Raw genomic sequence first — 19724 nt, 5'->3', positions numbered from 1 at the left:
ATATATTTTAGAATCCCTCAGGTATCTCGATGTGTTTTCTTCTCCCAGATTGTGAGGAGTAACACAAAGACCACCCTGCACCACTGGGATGCTTTTAGTCCGTGAAGTTGAGAGTACAGCTTGTGTTTCCAGGGGCATGAAAACACAGGGCCACATAAAGGTGCAAAGCTCGTGGGATGGCAGCAGGAGGGAAAATAATGAGTGGAGGCTGTTTGACACCCTGCCAGGGGATGTTCCTTGGCATGGCATGTGTCCTTCCCCAGCTAGGTTAGCTGGCCTGACCCACAATTTTACCAGAAGCTGGCTAAAAATTAAACAGCATGGATTACCCAAGGCCAGTGCTCCAGTCCATACCTTGGCCTTGCTTTGCTAACAGATACAGACATAGCTCAGCACCATTTGAGGAGCCCCATGCCAGCATCTTATGCAGACTTAATGCTTTCTGCCCACAGCTTTCTCCTTAGGAGAACTGAATTTTCTTCTGAGCACGGCAGAGCTGTGCCTCCACAAGCTCTCAAAGCACCCACACGGGCACGGAGCCCTCCCTGGCGCCTGGCTGACCAGCAGCACACACGTGTGCACTGAGAGAAGGAGCAGGAGGCAAAAGCACTCAGGTGTGAGAGGGGCAACTCCACGTAGCAATTTCATGTTTCTCCCAAAGCCAGAGTGCCAGACAGCTAAATCAGGGCGGCGCACGTGGATTCGTGCTCCTGGGAGCTGCACGCACACGACGCGCCATGTCTGAACGCAAACGTGTGGCTGGCGCGCTTCGGTTTTAGCACAGCTTGGGAATGTACACATTTATACATGTACGTGTCAACGACAGGCAGCGCTCAGAAGCAGGATACTGACGTGCAGAGAGCCAGACTGCCAACGCTTTCAGAGCTTGAGTGAAACCATCGGGTTCCGGATCCCCGTGGAAAGGAAGGAGCTACGATGGTCTACACAGGCTGAAGATCTGGCTCTTGAAATAAAATATTCTTTCCACAAGTCTGAAGTGTGAGCCCAGGTCCTCTTCTGAGAAGGAGCTTTTTTTACTAAATGTAAGAAAACACAGTGCAGATAGTTAGTTACCTGGAGCTGACCATCAGGAACAGGCAAACTCCCTCTAACACATGCACCTGGGTGAGCTGTGGCTGTCATTGACAGGGTAGGCACTGTGCGATCACCATCCCCATTAGATGGGAAGTGCCTACAGTGGAGGCTCACATGTACTACGTTAGGAGAAGCCTGGCTATAACAGATTCAGTTTTGAGACTATTTCTTTGAAGGAACCCGGCTGCGGAAGGCAGCTTACCTGAGAAGTGAGGTGCATCGCTTTGGCTTCACCTTCCTTGAGCTGCACATACACTGCTAACCAAGCTAAGCAGAGGAAAGCCAGAACTGTGTACATCTGTACTTTTTAGGCTGCAGGACACATAGACCCTTAGTGTCATTGCAGAGCTTAATGCTATGACCTTACCCTGCTAGGTCTCACTCTGACAGGACAAGAGGGAAAGGGTTCAAGTTGCACCAGGGGAGGTTCAGATCGGATATTAGGAAAAATTTCTTCACTGAAAGCACTGGAACAGGATGCCCAAAAGAGGTGGTGGAATCGCTGTCTCTGGAGCTGTTCAAAAAACAGGTAAATGTGGCACTTCAGGAGATGGTTTAGAGGTTGTGGTGGTGTAGGGCTGATTGTCGGACTTGATGATCTTGAAGGTCTTTTCCAACCTTGATGATTCCAAGATTCTATAGATTCTTATGTGATATATGAGTGCTTTCTACCCAAAAGAGCTTTTACAACCTAGCCCAGGTATCCCTGCCTTGCACTGCAATCGCTAACTGCATCTTGCCTGTACCCCAGAATGTTTCTTTAGTAAGAGCAAGAACTGACAAAGGTTAATAGTTTTCTTAAGATGATGATGATTAAAGTAAGCTTTTTAATAAGATCCTGATTAAAGTTAAGCAAATTTTTCTCTTTCATCTTTAAGATAGGAAAATCATACCCGCCTGCTCTGATCCTGCAAAGAGATTCAAGAGAAAACTCCAGCTCAGAATAGCTAAGGGACCTTCCTCCTCCTCCTGTAGGAGGAGTGCTTGGCCTCAGCACTCATTAGGGCTCCCACGCACAGACAGATGCTGTGGCAACATCCATGCCCCGAGGTTACCCTTTTCTAAAGGTGTGCACGTGCAAAATGAGACAACATGTTATAATTCAAAAGTCAAGCTGCTCCAAGGCATGCTGACATGGCTCTTTTTCCCAATTAGTAAAAGTGATGATACTGTACAGCAGAAAACAACAATGCAGCTAAGCGTGCTTGCTGGCTGTGTGCTGTGGAAAGCCCTGGATTTTCCCCAGTGCTCGAACACTTCTCCAAACAGAGGTGTGAAAGGAAGAGTGCTCTAGTCTGCCCCGGTGAGATATCTCCTTCAGGGACAGCAGCCTTTCCCACCACTTTGTGGATGCTCGTATGCCTTTGCCTCCCCTGCCCAGGAGGAGGCACAGGCCACTGCTGCCATGGCCACATCTGGTCTCTACTGCATCCTTGGTTACCCAGCTGCAGGACCACAGTAAAGTGGAGATCCCTTGCCCACGCTGGCGGGTGGAGGGGGGGGGGGGGGAGGGGGAAAGCTCTGCTTGCAGGTGGACGTTCAGCCCCACTGAGGACGAAGCCTCTGACCTATGGAAGGGAGAGGCCCCTGTATGCACCTTTCCAGAGCAGCCAGCTGTGGGTCTATCCTGGGTACCCAGCAGCTCAGCAAGGCCTCAACACAGAGCCCCACAGCCCCTGCACCACCCTGGCCCTTTGCACCAGAGGCATGGGGCCTGTTGGCCACCACAGAATGGCACCCAAGGAGTACATTACTCGGCAGAGCCATGGCAGGCAGAGGGTTGGAGAGAGAACCTGCTGCTTCAGTACCTCAGGGTGTTGGGTCTCTCTACATTTTGGTTGATGTTGTGGAAGGAAATGAGTATTTTTAAAGGAAAAAGGCAAGCGCTGCAGCAGCATTATCTAAGTTACATTCATACTCTAAGAAAAATGCATCTGCAGTACAGCCCAGAAGGCCAACTGCATCCTGGGCCACATCAAAAGCAGTGTGGCCAGCAGATCGAGAGAGGTGATTCTGCCCCTCTACTTTGCTCTAGTGAGACCTCACCTGGAATATTGTGTCCAGCTTTGGAGCCCTCAACAGAGGAGGGACACAAAAGTGATCAAAGGGCTGGAGCAACTCTCCTGTGAAGACAGGCTGAGAGAGTTGGGCTTGTTCTGCTTGGAGAAGGCTCTGGGGGGACCTTATAGCAGCCTTCCAATACCTGAAAGGTATCTATAAGAAAGCTGGGGAAGAACTGTTCACAAGGGCATGTAGCAATAAGACAAGGGGTGCCAGTTTTAAGCACAAAAAGGGGAGATTTAGGTTGGATATTAAGAAAAAATTCTTCACTATGAGGGTGGTAAATCACTGGAACAGGTTGCCCAGAGAGGTAGTGGAGGCTCCATTCCTGGAGACATTCAGGGTCAGGCTGGATGGGGCTCTGAGCAACCTGATCTAGTGAAGATGTCCCTGCTTAATGCAAGTGGGGTGGACTAGGTGACCTTTAAAGGTCCCTTCCAACCTAATACATTCTGTGATTTGATTCTATGGGGTAGGGGCTGAGGAAAGGATTCAGCCGGGCTGGGGTTTCCTGTTCACCTCACCACACCCCACTTCTCCTCTGTCGTGCACGTCATCCCCATTTTCTTTACGTTCATATGAGCCTGGCCATGTCAGGGGTGGAGGGTGGGGGACACAAAAAAAAAAAAAAAAAAAAAAAAAAAAAAAAAAAAAAGTCAAATTGACCCTCGTTGCTTTAGAGGAACGGAAGAAAAACTTGACGACGAACCCAAAAGCGCAACGCGCCGGGCGCTGGTTCCACTGGGGCTCGAACCCAGGACCTTCTGCGTGTAAAGCAGACGTGATAACCACTACACTATGGAACCGCCACGTATGCTCACCGCTGCGGAGCTCCTCCTATGGACAACAGGCAGGCGCTCCCCCTCCCGCCCTGCCCACGCGGGTGCGGCGCGCGGTGGAGGAGGGATCCACGCACGCCGCCCCCTCTCCCTCCTCCTCCGCGCGCCGCACCCGCGTGGGCGGGCAGCCGTTGGGCCTCTGAGGCAGGCAGCTTCTGAGGGAAAGGCGGGATCACTCCCTGCAGCTGCAGCCCTGGGGTGCTTTCTTTTCTTTCTTTTTTTTTTTAATTTTAATTTTTAAAAATATTTAAATTACCCGTTAATTGAAAGCGTAGTGATTAAAAATTATCTGAAAGCGCTTTCTGCCCCTCAGCTAGCTACAGAGGCGCAGTGGAAGGGGGTGTGAGCGCGTGTAAATGACTGTAACAGCTGCCGTGCTATGCGAAAGCACAGGTAAGGCTTTGTTATGCGGCTACTGCAGGCGTTCCTCTGGGCGCTCTAGAGCTGGCGGCCTCGGCCCAGAGAAGCAGGTTAATAAGCCTGCAGGTTACGGGCCCCGTTACGGCCTTAAAACGCCTGGCGTGGTGAGGTAGGGTGAGCGGCCCCTTCCCGTACATGTATTGGGTTGTATCTTTGCTTTCAGCCTGCGGGCTCTTCACGCCTCTATCCCTCCTTCGGAAATGGCTGGCCAGCCTTCCCGCACGTCCTGCCGCTCCTTTGATTTGCTCGGCTGCTCTCCGTTCCTCGGATGAGTAGAGAGCGGAGACCCTTGGGCCGGTGCGTTACATTCCGGTACCCTGGAGACTGACCGTGCCTTGGGGAGATAGGCGGGCTGAGCTCGGTGAGAGGTGCAGCAACACCCCCGCGGCTTCGGGGGAAACCTGGCTGCCTGGATTTCCTGTGAGACCGGTCACGGCAAAGGCGCTCCACCGCTTACTGTGGGCTGCTCGGCTCTCTTTTCAGCGGCGGGGGAAGGCGCAGACGATGATTTCCTCTTTACAGGAGACGGTGTTGAAAATAGCGAGCGGAGGGAGAAGGCAGAGCCTTAAGTTTGTCGCTGTCAGTGATGCTTTGAGGAAGCTGTGGCGTGGTGCCCAATGGGTCCGTGAAAGTTAACGGTTTATCCCCGCAGACACCGCGTGGGTCACAGTAACGAGTGGGGTTTTAAAACGGGGTGTGAAAGCGAGACCATTTGCTTTCCAAAACCTACCCTGACACCACCGAGCAGACCTCTTATCCCCAACCCCGCTGCACCTCGTGTAGGAGGTAAAACCCGTAAACTCCCGCAGGACGGAACGGTGGCGGGGGGGGCGGGTGGTTGGTTTGGCCGGGGTGCTCGGAGCGGCGCAGCGGGCGGGAAGGGCGGGGCTGGGCCCGACTCCCTGTGCGGGGCTGCGCCGCCAGCAGGGGGCTCCCTGCGCCCGCGCTCACCGACTCTTCCCCCCCCTCCCCGCCCCGTGCCCCAGGCCGCGGCGTTGCGTTCCGCGCAGTTGGGTCGGGTGCGGCTGCCGGTGATACCCGTTGGTAACGGGGGCTCCGTGCAAAAATAAAAACCCCGAGACCCCCAAACGTCTGCCGCGCGTGGGTGCGGCACGAGAAGGCCGAAGTGTTCGTAGGTGTGCCTTTGCTGCAGGGAAGCTGGTTGATCTGCTGGTGCTGTCTGCTCACCCCTTAACTCCTGCGCAGCAATATCCAGGATTGTGTAGGTTATGGATGCGTGATGTGTCTGCAGCAGATGTCTCTTTGTGAGGGCACAGTGCAGCATAGCTGTTTCTGTACAGTTCTGTGCCCATCTGCATCAGGCTTTTTCATTCAGGGACTTTCTTGTCATCTGTTACACCACACAACAATTGCCTCGTTTTGTTCTATTATACTTTTACCTGGGGTTTTGTGCTATTTGCATTACTTCTGTCCTCACCATACTAAATCCTCAAATCCTAAAGGGAGTGGCTTATTAAGTATGAAATAAGGCATTTGTACAGTGCTTACAAGACTGGGGTTAAAAGTTACAAACAGGAGCCTTTGTAATATAAAATATAAGTTGGTTAATTTCCAAAAGCATGCAATGCCTGTAAGCAAAACAGTGTGTTGTTTGTTGCCGAATATCATAGATGACTCTTAAAATTAATAGAAGATGAATTATTATTACAAGGTAGAAAATCTTGTCCTTTTGTCATTAGAAGCAACTTCATAAGAATAAGATGAAAATAGAGGTGAAGATATTTTTTCCACAGGCTTTGCTGGCTACCTACCATGTAGATGATGGCTGCATGTAGCAGTTGATAAAGTCTTTCAAAAAAAAAGAAAAAAATTTAAAAATCCTTTTACGATATTGATCATTAGTGTGCATGTGAAATCGGTGTACCCTTCTGACCCAGAGAGCCTGATTTAACCTTGAGGCACCTTGGGGAAGAGACAGTCTGGTTGGCTTGAGGCTTCAGGATGTAGGTTTTATGTTCTTTGCAAAACTTATGGTTCATCAGACCAGCAAAATGTTGTCGTTTAGTAATTCTTTTACCCACTTATTTTTTCTCATATTGCCTTACTAAGACTTAGCAAAAACAGAGTGCTGTAGATAGCTGTCATCTCTACAGACTCTCCAAGCTGAAGCTAACTTGTGAGGAAGGTAGAGTTGTGCAAATTAGGTCATTAGTCATTGCTTCCCAGAATAATATGCATTCATCTGATAATTTGGGATTTTTTCTTTTTTAAAAAAGATTGTTCTCAATTTTACAGGAGATATCCTGATGTTTTCATAGTGTTCTGATCTAGTTTCTTGGCCTTCAGGAGTTTGGACTACTAAAGTTTGGCAGACATTACAGCTGCCTTTCTTTTCCAGTTCTTTTGTGTTCTTTTTGCCAAGGATGCTAGTTTTGATGTCTCTTATTCGTGATCTCACCCAGAATTGCTGGGGTGGGAGGGGGGAGGGATTTTCTGTTCATGCAAATTAACCTACTCCTTATGGTTTTTGAGTACAGAGATCTGTCATCTCACTGACTGCGACAGAGTTTAAAATTGTTATGGACCTTTATTTCTCTCTTCATTTCTTCTATTATTTTTATTCTTTCTGTTTGTGGCAGGATGTCCAGGTGTCTCAAGCAGGAACTTGTTCCCTGGCTAGACCTTCAGAATAGTATGTTGGGTCACATAAAAATACTGCTTTGAGCTTCGTAGGATAAGAGGGGGGGAACCATGGTCAGAGCTCAGAAGGCACACATTTGCTTTGACTATGATTATCTTCAGTCTTTGAAAAATACCGGTTACATCACTTTGTAGTGGGTGCTTCTGAGAAATAGGCCTGAAGCAGAGTTTGAATTATGTATGTGGAATGCCTGTATGGAGGCTTGCTCCGGAGGTTAATGTTTCCAAAGTATCTGGGAAACAGACTATGTGCTATTACATCAAGATGGGATGCTTGTAAAGGGATGTCCCGATTTCTGCACTAGCGACTTAACTGGGTTTTTTCTTGTCACGCTAGACTGCTCAACAACACATTGTCAGATTGCCTACTTGCTGTTGCAGTTGTTGGTGCTAAAACCCTTTCCAGCATCTTAAGTGTGCATGTGATACATGACTGCTGAACAAAAACAGTGGTAGCGTGTGACCTTGTTGGTGGGACTGGTATCTTCTTTTTGTCCTTTGTAGAAAGGAGTAGAAATGGTCTTTAGTGTGATGTATGTCCTTGGACTTGAACAGGGAAGGCTAATTTGGAAAGCTCATTTGTATTTCCTCAAGTTGCATGTTATTGTGATCCCTGTAAGTAACTGGAGAGGTGGCTTAGTCTAGCAAGACTGACTATTTATCAGGTTGCTTGATCACCTAAGATGGCTAAGACAGAGGACAAGCAACCTCCATGAATAAGAAAAAAAAACATGCAGTGGAGACTATGTCGTACAGAACCTAACAGCTAAGGGTTTGATCCCACTCCCATTGATCTCGGATGAAATATTTCTGATGGATTTCTTGGTTGTTGGACCAAACCTAATAGCCTTTCATTATGCAGTGGTCTTGGTAAATGCCAATATACATGAATTTATCAGGTACAGTACATGTTTTCTAAATAATGTGCATCCCCAGAGTGCAGTGGAAAGAGGTTATGATGTATTTTTGCTTGCATGCTTTTTGGCAGAACAGCGTGATCATACATAAATGATGAAGTACTGTAACTCTGATCAGGGAAAGTGCATCCTGACAGAAAAACAAACATCAGAACTCTTCTGGGTCATGCAGAATTCTCGCGCCTGGTATGTACTCCATTTATTGTCTTGTCTCACAGGAGACTAGCAACTTTGAAGGTGGAAGCTCGTGTCTGGGACTCCAGAACCTGAAAGAATAGCTCAGTCAATCAAAGCAGTGCATTCACACAGTGCCTTCCGCTTTGCTGGTTTGGCACTTACATATCTTTTGCAAATTAATAGATGTATCTGTTCTGCCACAGTAAGGGCAGTTGTCTCTCTGTCCCAAAAGATGATTTGATCACTCCATCTTTCACAGTGGTGGTTAATCCCTTTAGAACCGTCACCAGACTGATCGAAAACATTTCCTGGAAATACCATTAGACCTTTAAGGCAGGGGCAGGAGGATGAAGATCTATCTTTGTTGTTTTCTGTTCTCAAGAGTCGTCTTTTCTCCCTATCCAGTCCTGGTGGGACTCTGTTACATAGAGAGGCTGCAGAGCAAGGGGCATGGTGATCCCCATCTTGTGCCCATCCAGGTGGAGCCTTCTCCCACCACAGCATGCTTTATAACCTGTGGTCCTCTTTGGACCCACAGGCTCTTGTGTGTACCACACAGCAGCAAGCAGTCCCCTCCCAGCTTTCGGAGAGGGGTGGAAGGACAGGCTGGCATGGTGAGGATGAGTGATGCCAAGGACCAGGACCAAGACTCTATTTGTGATACTACAATACCGTACTTCTACTGATGCCATATATTTTTGAGTGGTTTGGTGCTGTGTGTGTTCAAAATCTCAGTACCCCCATGCTATCGACACCCTTCCAGGAGCAGCAGATAACTCACTGCTGTGCTAGCAGTGGGCAGTAACAAATTGCCTTGGGTGTGATGGCTCTGCTGTGTTCTGGGCAGCTGAGCAGTGACTGAGAGTCTGTGGTAAGCAATGGCAAAGAGCTAGGTCAGAGGTGCAGGCCCTGCTGCCAGGGGTCAGGGTTTGATTTCAAAGCATGCAGCGCCGCGGCTTCCTGACCACACAGGGGAGCAACGCTGCAGTGTTCTCAGCTTGTTGGATCCCAATAGTGACACCAGAAGCAGACAAGTTGAAATGTGAACCGAGTCCACTGAATTCCAGTCGTACATTTATGGAGAGACATGTACATGCACATGAAGAAATAAAGTGTACAGGCATTGGTGTAGTGCTTCTGAGCACAAGAATTGTGTGCTTCATACTTGTCCCGTTGTCTAGGTATGACTGTTTTGGAGAACACCTATATAACTAACATGCAGATACAATGCCTTGTGAGAAATTCAGTATTTCATTCCTTAAGGGCTTTCGTAACCATGCCAATTACATCAGATAAACAAATACCTGGACAGCCCTTACGTTTTTTTCCAGTGTGCTAGATCTGCTAAAATGCAAATCATTGCCTCAACACAGCAGAAAGGCTGTTCCTCTTGAAAGAGATCATGTGACTTCAGATGCAAAGCAGATAACTTCAGCCCATCCCTTTCCCTGCCCAAGATTCAGGAGGCATGGTGACAAAACAGCTTCTGCAATAGCGTGTGTATGGTGCAGCTGGAAGGCTGCAGCCATGAGCTTTCGTATCAGGCTGGATGATGAAAATGACGTTTTCCCCTGACTCTCTGAAGAGCAGTGCTCAAGAAATTTCCTCTCAGGAAGCTGTATAAATAGGTGGAGAGGAAGTGCATTTCAGCTCCTGAGCTCCAGAACTCCAGAGAAAATTGGAGCACCTGTCAGGGCTGCACACTTCATGCAGGTCTGCTTTCAAGAAGGGGCTGCTTTCTCTTAAAAAGAGAATCTTCTAAGGGTATTCTAGTGGAGAAAGTCTTTGTATTGCTGGAGCAGAAAGAAAAAACACAGGTAATATGTTTTTGGGATGTGTGTGTGTGTACATATATTTAGATCACTTTTAAAAAGCAAATTTTTTTAATCTGAAGTCTGCGTAGGGAATGATGGATGTATGTGTGATTATTTGTGATTTTTACCCTGAGTAAAAATCAGTGTGCTTCAAACTATAAAGTTTGACCTGGACTGGATCAGTTATCCAGAACTTCTGAGTACATAGGAGATCAAAAAGCTTTGAGACTACCGTAATTCATGTACTTTTTGTTTTAGGAAAAAGTGTTTCAATTATGACAAGTTTTAACCTTCTTCTGATGCTTAAGTTTAACTTTACTAAAACCAATAGGAATTTCAGCTGAAGCATGAATTTCATTTGTAAACTGTCTCAGAACACATATTTACTTTATTCTGGAGCTTTTCTTTTTCACCCCTTTCCTCCTGCAAGTAAGGAGAATTAAATAGGGTGTCATTAAGACCCTGCTCCTTAACTGTAGGACAGTGCATGATTCAGATTTTGCTTATAATGGTGGTTAACTTTTTACGCTCCGGTTGGGTCCAGTTTACTAGAACTAACTTTGATCTGGGATTTTTTTAAAGTTTTCTCCTTGCTTCTTAAATGAATCTCCCCCTAGAGACATCTAATATTTCTGAGACACGATATGGTGGTTTTGCTTGTACTTCAGGGTGGTGGTCTGCACCCCATTTGCGCACTTCTATTTGCTACTCCCCCTCTTTTGTAAAAACATTCTCCCCAGAGACTTGTTGTGGAAAAAGAATGAGGTTGCTTTCTTTGGTTGTTTATTTCTGCACATAAAAGTGCAAATGTTTTGTGTAAATGTATCCTTTATTGATTGTAAATAACATGAACTAGAATTCTCCCATCATTTTTCTACAGATCCTCTTTGGATTTACATGCAGTTCCTGAACTCAACAATTACATGAACAACCTCTGCATGTTCACACCTTTGCAGCTCTCTCTTTCATTTAATTTTGCAGTGCGTTTTTGGGCTCAGATATATAAGTCCACCTTAATGAGCTGGTCTGTCTTTAGCCTATTTTCTTTTGGGCCTTGCTGGCTTTCTGGTATCTTACAACATCCATTCCCTATTGATTCCTGGCCAAAACACTGTGATCTATCAGCATGGCCACTGCTAGAAGTTATTCCATCAGTTCGATATTGAGCTTAGCTTCGCTTCTGGCTTTCGGAGTTTATATAAATTATCTGTGAGCAAAAAGCTTTCTCATTTCTTTTGTTCACATATACAATAACTGAAAGTCACTTAATAGAAATGTCAGTTTGTACCATGGATGTAAAATAACAGAGACCCAAACATATACTGCTTTCTCTATGTTTGATCTTCTCATATCAGACATTTGGCAGACCAAATTCAGCATTGGTGTCAAAACTACAGCTCTCGTGTGCCACAGCCAGGTTCTCTTTCACTCTGTTAGTTGACTATGGCTGCTTCATCCTGCTTTCTGCAGGGTGGGTCTTTTAGCTAATGAAATCTTTAACTCATCTCTAGATTCCCTTCCTTGACAATCCCAGCTCTGTCACCAAGAGAGTTTTGAAGAATTGTCCCTCCTCAGGTACTAACCTGGGTGTTGTGGTTTAATGTCTGGATTCTCTAGGGTATTTTGCTCTTTCCCACTTAATTCCCTCAGCAGTGCACAGAAGCAAATCCATCATAACCCCATGTTATAGCATCTGCTTCTCAGTTTTCTACAGTCCTCATTTCCAAAGGAAAACAACTCTAAAGAAATTCTGTGAGTCAGAAAATTAAAAAGTTGATATCAGGAAAACATCAAAGGAAAGCCTCTGTCATTGGAAATATCCACCCATCCATCCAACTAAGCTTTTTATAGAAAACTGTCCCTATCTCATCAACTCTACAGCCTTTAAGATGTACTATGGAAGGAGATCTTAGCTACCTATTCAAAATACAGTTGAGCAAAGGGCAAGCAGAGAAAGGAGGCACCTTGCTGGAGATAGTGGTTGAAACAAGCTTGTACGGGAAGGAGCATAATTGTGGAAATTCCAATCCCAATAGAAATAAATGGAGGAACCTTTCATTTTCTGATTATCAAAGGTAAGAGGCAAATTGAATGAAGTAAGAATAAGAAGTTAAAGAGTAGTGCCTTTTTTTCATATGGCTTCCATATCTTCAGGCTTGACCTAGCTTACACTTGTCTGCCAGTAGCACAGCTCATCTAATTTTAAAAGATAAGGTATGCTTGAAAGGATGGCTCTCTGCCCAAAGGACCTACAGCCTGATTTTATTAAAAGTCAGCTATAAATCTTTACATGGTTTCCATTATTTTTGAGGCAGCCTGCTCTTTACGTGACTGTTGAACTGAAGGCATGATTGATTTTGGGCAGCACCTATTAGATCCGGATCAAATGGAGCGGATTCATTATCTCTGTAAATCAGGCTCTCAACAGCTCGGGTTCTGAACCCAAACTTTCTGAGCACTTGCTGCAGTGTAACCTTCAGCGACTCCTACCCAGAGAAAGAGCAGTGTGTGCCACTCCAGCTTAGCTTGGTGCATGTTGACTGACATGGCTGTAATGACATTTTATTTTGCTTTAGTAGATGAGCTGTGTATGCAGTGGCTTTCCATCACAAAATTGCTTTTTTGCTAAACTGAGATGTAGCAAGTTCTTGCAGTTCTATCTAAAAATGGGACAGATCACTGGCTTGTAGAAATTGAATTACTGCCTGCTCTTTAGTGAACATGACAGATTCTCTTTTAAGGGTAAACCAGTGGAATAGTACCCAGAACGCTAACACAGCATTATGTCTAAATTCTTTCCAGCTACCTTGTATCCCTGAAGCCTTTTTCAGTACCTTGGTAAAAGCCCAGTTTTGCATTTCAGCAGCCAGAGCTTGGGGGAATTTCATAATGGCTAATGATTCTCCACCAGACATTGCTGCACTATGTAGGGAATAGCTTACATAAATTAATGTTTTAAATGCTTGTTTTTCAACCTTCTGTGCCATGGAAGGCATTCATGGCCTTTGCCTGGTCTTCTATGCCTTTGCATAGAAAGGCAGGATTTGGCATGAAGGGGAGTTGGCTTTAACCAACATACCTGGAGAGTGGGAGGGCAATTTCTTCCTTTGGAGTAGCTCAGTTAGGAGCAATGAAGAGTCTGGCACAGAGGCGGCACTAGCTCTTTTCACAGTGGCTTCTTGCCTTTGTTCTTGATTCTTTAGTTTGACCAGGCAGGCAGAAAGTGAATTTGCTGGGCCTGGGTGGAGGCCATGCTTGCATCTGGATGTGCAGATTGGTCACCAGGGTAAAGAATCTGAGAAGTCATCAGGAAACAGGGTAGTAGTTTGAGCGTTCACTGCGCCACCTTAGGACGCAGACATTTGGGACTGAAGGGAATAATTGTTCTCAACTAGTTCTCTGACGGCCAGATTTGGCCTTTTTAAGGAGTTTGATGAGAGGATATATTTGTGCAAGTTTTCCTCTGAGCTCTGAGTGTATGTTTCAGGCTTTCTTTACTGCTATCACCATTAAGTTTCTGTCTCTATGTCTCTATCTTTTTTATTTCTGTGCTCAAGGAAGTGCTAAAAGTCCATTAATTTATGGGTAGGTGGAAGAAAGAGTGGGGATGACTGGGAAAAAAACTTAAATTATTGAAGTTGGGTGAAATAATTATTCAGATCCCCATTTCTTAGGTCAGCCCATTGTTTGCTATGGATGGTGTCTTGAGAGTCATGAGGGTTCTGTTTGGGATTTCTGTTGCCCAGTTGCTAGCCACATGCTGACCTGCCCTTTAATGAAGATAGTCGCACTGCAGTAGGACTTAGATTGTAAGTTCTGTTTTGTTCTTGGGCCCAGTCTTCGGATCACAATTCAAGTCATGCCTTATTGGTTTGAGGTGGACCGACAAAGACTTGATCCAGGAAGATCTTCAGGAAAAGAAAGAAAAATAGGAGCTTTGGAAGAAGGGGCAGGTGTCTTGGGACGACTATAGGAATTTAGTGAGATCGTATAGGGAGAAAGTCAGAAGGGCTAAAGCTGAACTGGAACTCAGGCTGGCCTGTTCTGTAGAAGATAATAAAAAGTCAATGGGGCCAGATGGGATCCACCCGAGGGTGCTAGAGAACTGACAGATGTGCTTGCCAAACCCCTTTCCATCATCTGTCAGCAATCCTGGCAGACTGGGGAAGCTCCACTCGACTGGAGGCTGGCAGATGTGACACCCATATATAAGAATGGCCGGAAGGAGGATCCAGGGAACTACAGACCTGTCAGTCTGACCTCAGTCCCTGGGAAGATCATGGAGAGGGTCATCTTGGGAGCTATCATGCAGCACATGCGTGATGGCCAGGGGATCAGGCCTAGTCAACATGGGTTTACAAAAGGTAGATCCTGTCAAACTAACCTGATCACCTTCTATGACAAGGTGACCCGCTTAATGGACAAGGGGAAGGCTGTGGATGTGTCTACCTGGACTTCAGGAAAGCCTTTGACACGGTTTCTCACAGCATTCTGACTGAGAAACTGGCTGCCACTGGTCTGGACAGGTGGACCCTCAGCTGGGTTAGAAACTGGCTGGATGGACGGGCCCAAAGGGTGGTGGTGAATGGAAAAAAATCCAGCTGGAGGCCGGTCATGAGTGGCGTCCCCCAGGGCTCAGTCCTGGGTCCAGTCTTGTTTACATCTTTATCAATGACCTCGATGAAGGGATTGAATGCTCCCTCAGTAAGTTTGCAGATGACACTAAACTAGGAGGAAGTGTTGATCTGCCTGAGGGTAGGGAGGCTCTTCAGAGGGATCTGAACAGACTGGACCGATGGGCTGAGACCAACAGGATGAAGTTTAACATGGCCAAGTGTAGAGTGCTGCATGTGGGACATAACAACCCCATGCAGTGCTACAGGCTTGGGGGAGACTGTCTGGAGAGCTGTCAGGAAGAGAAGGACCTGGGGGTGTTGGTTGACTGCAGGCTGAATATAAGCCAGTAGTGTGCCCAGGCAGCCAAGAAGGCCAATGGCATCCTGGCTTGTATCAAAAACAGTGTGGCCAGTAGGTCTAGGGAGGTAATTGTGCCCCTGTACTCGGCATTAGTGAGGCCACACCTCGAGTACTGTGTCCAGTTCTGGGCTCCCCACCTTGAGAAGGACATTGAGGTCTTTGAGTGAGTGCAGAGAAGGGCAACCAGACTGGTGAAGGGACTGGAGGGCAAATTACATGAGGAACGGCTGAGGGAGCTGGGGATGTTTAGCTTGGAGAAGAGGAGGCTGAGGGGAGACCTTATCACCACCTACAACTACCTGAAGGGAGGTTGTAGAGAGGTGGGCAATGGTCTCTTCAGCCAGGTGACAGGAGCTAGAACAAGGGGAAATGGCACAAAGCTGTGCCAGGGTAGGGTCAGATTGGATATTAGAAAAAAAATTTTTACAGAAAGAGTTGTCAGGGCCTGGAACAGGCTGCCCAGGGAGCTGGTTGAGTCACCTTCCCTGGATGTGTTCAAAAAAAGGGTAGATGAGGTACTTAGGGATATGGTTTAGCTTAGGATGGGAATGGTTGGACTTGATTATCTTCAAAGGTCTTTTCCAACCTTGTTATTCTGTGATTCTGTGACTTGGGACTCTAAGAGGGCAAGTGAGGAGATAGTATTCAGGAGAACATCAGTTGTTTGGAGAGAAGACAAATTTGAGCTCTTGGCAATATCAGTACTGTATTTGATGCTGTCAAAGCCCTTGATTGGCTCAAAATTAATATAACAGCACTTCTTAGGTTTTCATGATAGTTTCTTCAGAGGGAAGAAAACCAGTCCATTGGGGTGGGGGCAGGGGACCCAAACTAAAATCCTTTCCTGAAAAAATACTGACTCAGAAGGTGGCAGACCAAGCTCAAGTGTAGGAGACTATTGTGTTGTGGGACTCTGAAAATAGTCACACAACTATGCAGTTGTGTGATATTGATATAATATAAATAATAACTAAATAGTCACACAACAATAAATGTATTGTAACTATTGAAAGTGAAAATATGCTAGTTATGGGTTTGTGTTTTCCTTTTTCACACCTTCCTGTTATTTTTACTTCTGCTAGTAAAGCCAGAGGGAAAGAATAGCAGTTAAATACATTATGCTGATGAATTTCTTCTTTGTTTTAAAATGCAAGTTAAAAGAAAATTAATAGCAATGAAACAAAAAATTAAATGCAATAATTTAGACGTCAGACATGCTAGAGTGAAACATTTATCTCTGGAGCCAAGGGGAGAGAAGGGTCAGTGTGATCATACAAGAAATCTTTAGCTAAACCAAAGTTCAGTCTCTCTAAGAGCATCAGTGACTTTCTTGTCTTTTGTATCTCAGGGGACTTGTATTCATTTGATTATGTTGATTAGGAAGTGTATTGCATTAGTGAATGATACCAGTTACTTAAGAGATGCCAGGAAAAAAAATCCAGAAGGCCACACTGTAAAAGTCACTTTGTTCATTTATTTAATCATAGAATGATAGAATCACAGAATCTCCTGAGTTGGAAGGGACCCATAAGGATCATCAAGTCCAACTCCTGGCCTCACACAGAGCCAGAGATTCAGAGCGTGGGGCTGAGCGCATCATCCAGATGCTTCTTGACTCAGACAAGCTCAGTGCTGTGACCACTTCCCTGGGGAGCCTCTTCCAGTTCCCAACCACCCTCTCAGTAAAGAACCTCTTCCTGATATCCAGCCTAAACCTCCCCTGTCACAGCTTCATACTGTTCACTTGGGTTCTATTGCTGGTCACCAAAGAGAGGGAATCAGCACCTGCCCCTTTGCTCTCCCTCCTCAGGAAGCCATAGACTATGATGAGGTCTCCCCTCAGCCTCCTCTTCTCCAGGCTCAACAAACCAAGGGACTTCAGCCTCTCCCTGTAAGATTTCCCCTCCAGACCTTTCACCATCCTCCTTGCCCTTCTCTGGATGCTCTCCAATATTTCTGTGTCCCTCTTGTACTGTGGCACCCAAAGCTGCACCCAGTACTCAAGGTGAGGCTGCACCAGCACAGTGTAGAGCAGGACAATCCCCTCCCTGGACCGCCTGGCAGTGCCATGCTTGGGGCACCCCAGGATACAGTTGGCCCTCCTGGCTGCCTGGGCACACTGCTGGCTCGTGTTTAACTTGCTGTTGGCCAAGACCCCCAAATCCCTCTCAGCATGGCTGGCCTCCAGCGTCTGACGCCCATGTCTGGATGCGCAGCCAGGGCTGCCCCTTCCCAGGTGCTGTATCTGGCACTTGCCCTTGTTAAACTTCATGCTGTTGGTGATTGCCCAGCTCTCTGAGCTGTCCAGGTGTCTCTGTAAGTCTTCTCCACCCTCAGTGGAGTCAACAGCTCCTCCCAATTTGGTGCCATCTGCAAATTTACTTAAGATACCCTCTAGTCAAGTTGTCTGGGTCGTTTATGAAAACGTTAAAAAGAACTGGCCCTAAAGTGGAGCCCTGGGAAACCCCACTAGTGACTGGCTGCCAGCCAGATGTAAGCCCATTTACTATCACCTTCTGGGCCTGACCCTTCAGCCAACTGCCCACTCAATGTGTTATGGCTTTGTCTAGTTGCATGCTGGACATTTTGTCCAGTGAGATACTCTGAGATGCAGTATCGAAGGCCTTACTGAAATGAAAAAAGTAAATAACATCAACTACTTTCCCTTGGTCAGCCAGCTGAGTGACCTTGTTGTAAAAGGAAATCAGGTTAGATAGAGAGTACCTTCCTCTTCTGAAAACGTGTTGGCTGTGACCAATGACTGCATTGTCCTTTAGGTGTTTTTCAATAACTTCCAGTATGGTTCAGTAGAAATGCAAGATATTTTTAAATTTAAATGCATATTTTATTTAAATGAAGTCTTATAATGAAGAAATCTACTATGGCGCTTTCTCTTGTAAATTTGGTGGTGATGATAGGGTTGAAGTGGTAAATGTGGTAGGACACCATTTGAAATCAATAGTGTTAGGGTGGCTGAGGGTTGGGGGGTGGTTAGTACTAGTATCAGATGTAATTTAAAGCCCTTAAAGTTCTGCAGTTTCCAATTTTCAAATCACAAGAACCAAGAGTAAGATACCATTGTAGTCCCTTGTCCTTAGTAGTAAGGTATTAAGCAGGTATGTTTCAGATTACGAAATCACTAGTGCTCATTAACTTTCAGCTAAGATGTAAGTAAACTATATTGATTACTGAGTTTATCTGTCCTGAATGCAAGCTGAAAGTGATCAGACATGGAAAAGAAATCTAGCATGGTTCATCAGGTCCAGTTTGTGTAGGATGTGCTGTACAGTAATTTTTTAATGCACTGTAGGTACTTTAGATTTTGTGTTGTCAAAAACCTTGTATTTTTCCTCTCTCTCACAATCCCCTCCATTAGGAGCTCTGGGAAGAGCGCAGGACCCCAGAGAGGTACAATCCACATTGCTGAAGGAACAGCACAGGAAATGTGTCTAATGCTAACAACTGAGAGGAACCTACTTTGTATCAGCAGCAATTAAAACTGATGGGCAGCATCATTGGAACCATGGGGTGCAGCAGTTCTGTAACTGACAGGAGGTCAGAGAAAGGTGAGTACTGCCTTTGTCTTCAGGGTCAGTGTTGTTCTCTTTGTAACACCAGAAGATGATTGCAATGTAACCTTTTCCCCAGGCCTGTTGTGAAAATACTTCATCAGAGAATTTTCTCATCTTCTTTTTAAAAGAGTGCACAGCTTTTAGATGTTGGCTGAGGTGTAGACCACCTCTGTCATCTACAGATTTGGTTGGAAAAGATTCTGGGACAGAAACTGAATTTCAGATATGTATGTGCTGTTTGCATCCCTGGCAAAGTGTATGGGGTAAGGTGTTGAGGAGGATCTTTTACGATCTTTCACAATACAAGATTCCTGGGCAAATTGCCCCAGTTTCCCTGCTGCTGAGTGACCCTGATTATAAAAGAGGTGTAATTAAGCAGAGCTATTACAATGACTCTCAGAATCAATTTTCTACCATACCAAGTGCCTGCTGTCCTGAAATTCTCCCTGACAGTCACTGAGGCTGTCAGTTGAAAGTCTCTACAGTACCTGGTTAAATGTTGAATTAAAAAAAATAATGCTAAACTAAAACTAAAACCAAATAATACCTTTGCTTTTAAACATGCCACACTCTGGTATGAATACACCAGACTTTGCACAGACAGGTAGATTTCAGGGTTTTGTCATCAATTTTGTTATTTCTTACTCAGATCCTTTGTGGTCTTTTTCAGGGTTTGCCATTAAAGCACAATTTACAGGTCTGCCAGGAGCGATGTTATGTGTCCCTGTACATGTCTTAGGAGATGAATATGCTGAACAGCCATGTGTCATATCCTACCAGGCAGGCAAAAAGAGAGATTCAGACCTGTCTGTCCCATCCCAGCAGATGGGTATGCATAGAGTTAACCTTTTCTACCTGTCCCAGGTGCCAGGTTAACCCTCTCATAGCTAACCTCTTTTAACAACCACACTGGCGACATTAGCTTCTATAATCCTCTGCATGGTACTCAGGAGCAACAACAATTATCCAGGAGCTCCAAACAAAGCACAACTTTACTCACATACTCACAACTCAGAAGTGAGTATGATTATAAAGCTTGCAAACAAAACCACACCACAGTGTATGTTCAGAGCAAGGCATTACAATTAGTAGAACTTGGCAAACCTGGAAACGCTGTTACTATTATGTGCTGAGAATAAGGTTAGAAGTTGAGACAGGGAGAGAGATTGAGAGAGAAAGAGAAAAAATAAG

General features: G+C 45.8%; 1 protein-coding gene across 1 annotated transcript in view; it reads left to right on the top strand.

Annotated features, from left to right (window-relative positions):
• Positions 1-18463: 18463 nt before the first annotated feature.
• Positions 18464-19724, top strand: part of PPEF1 (protein phosphatase with EF-hand domain 1) — a gene marked incomplete at its 5' end in the record, with an annotated part of 34236 nt that continues 32975 nt past the window's right edge. The window contains one exon of the mRNA XM_084270614.1: positions 18464-18527. Within this exon, the coding sequence (XP_084126740.1) occupies positions 18464-18527 (64 nt within the window). The remainder of the gene's footprint in view (positions 18528-19724) is intronic.

Source organism: Gallinula chloropus (assembly GCF_964237585.1).
Source record: "Gallinula chloropus genome assembly, chromosome: 1".
In the NCBI taxonomy this organism is placed as follows: domain Eukaryota; kingdom Metazoa; phylum Chordata; class Aves; order Gruiformes; family Rallidae; genus Gallinula; species Gallinula chloropus.
The sequence above is the reverse complement of the archived record's forward strand: the minus strand, read 5'-3'. Positions and strand labels throughout refer to the sequence as shown.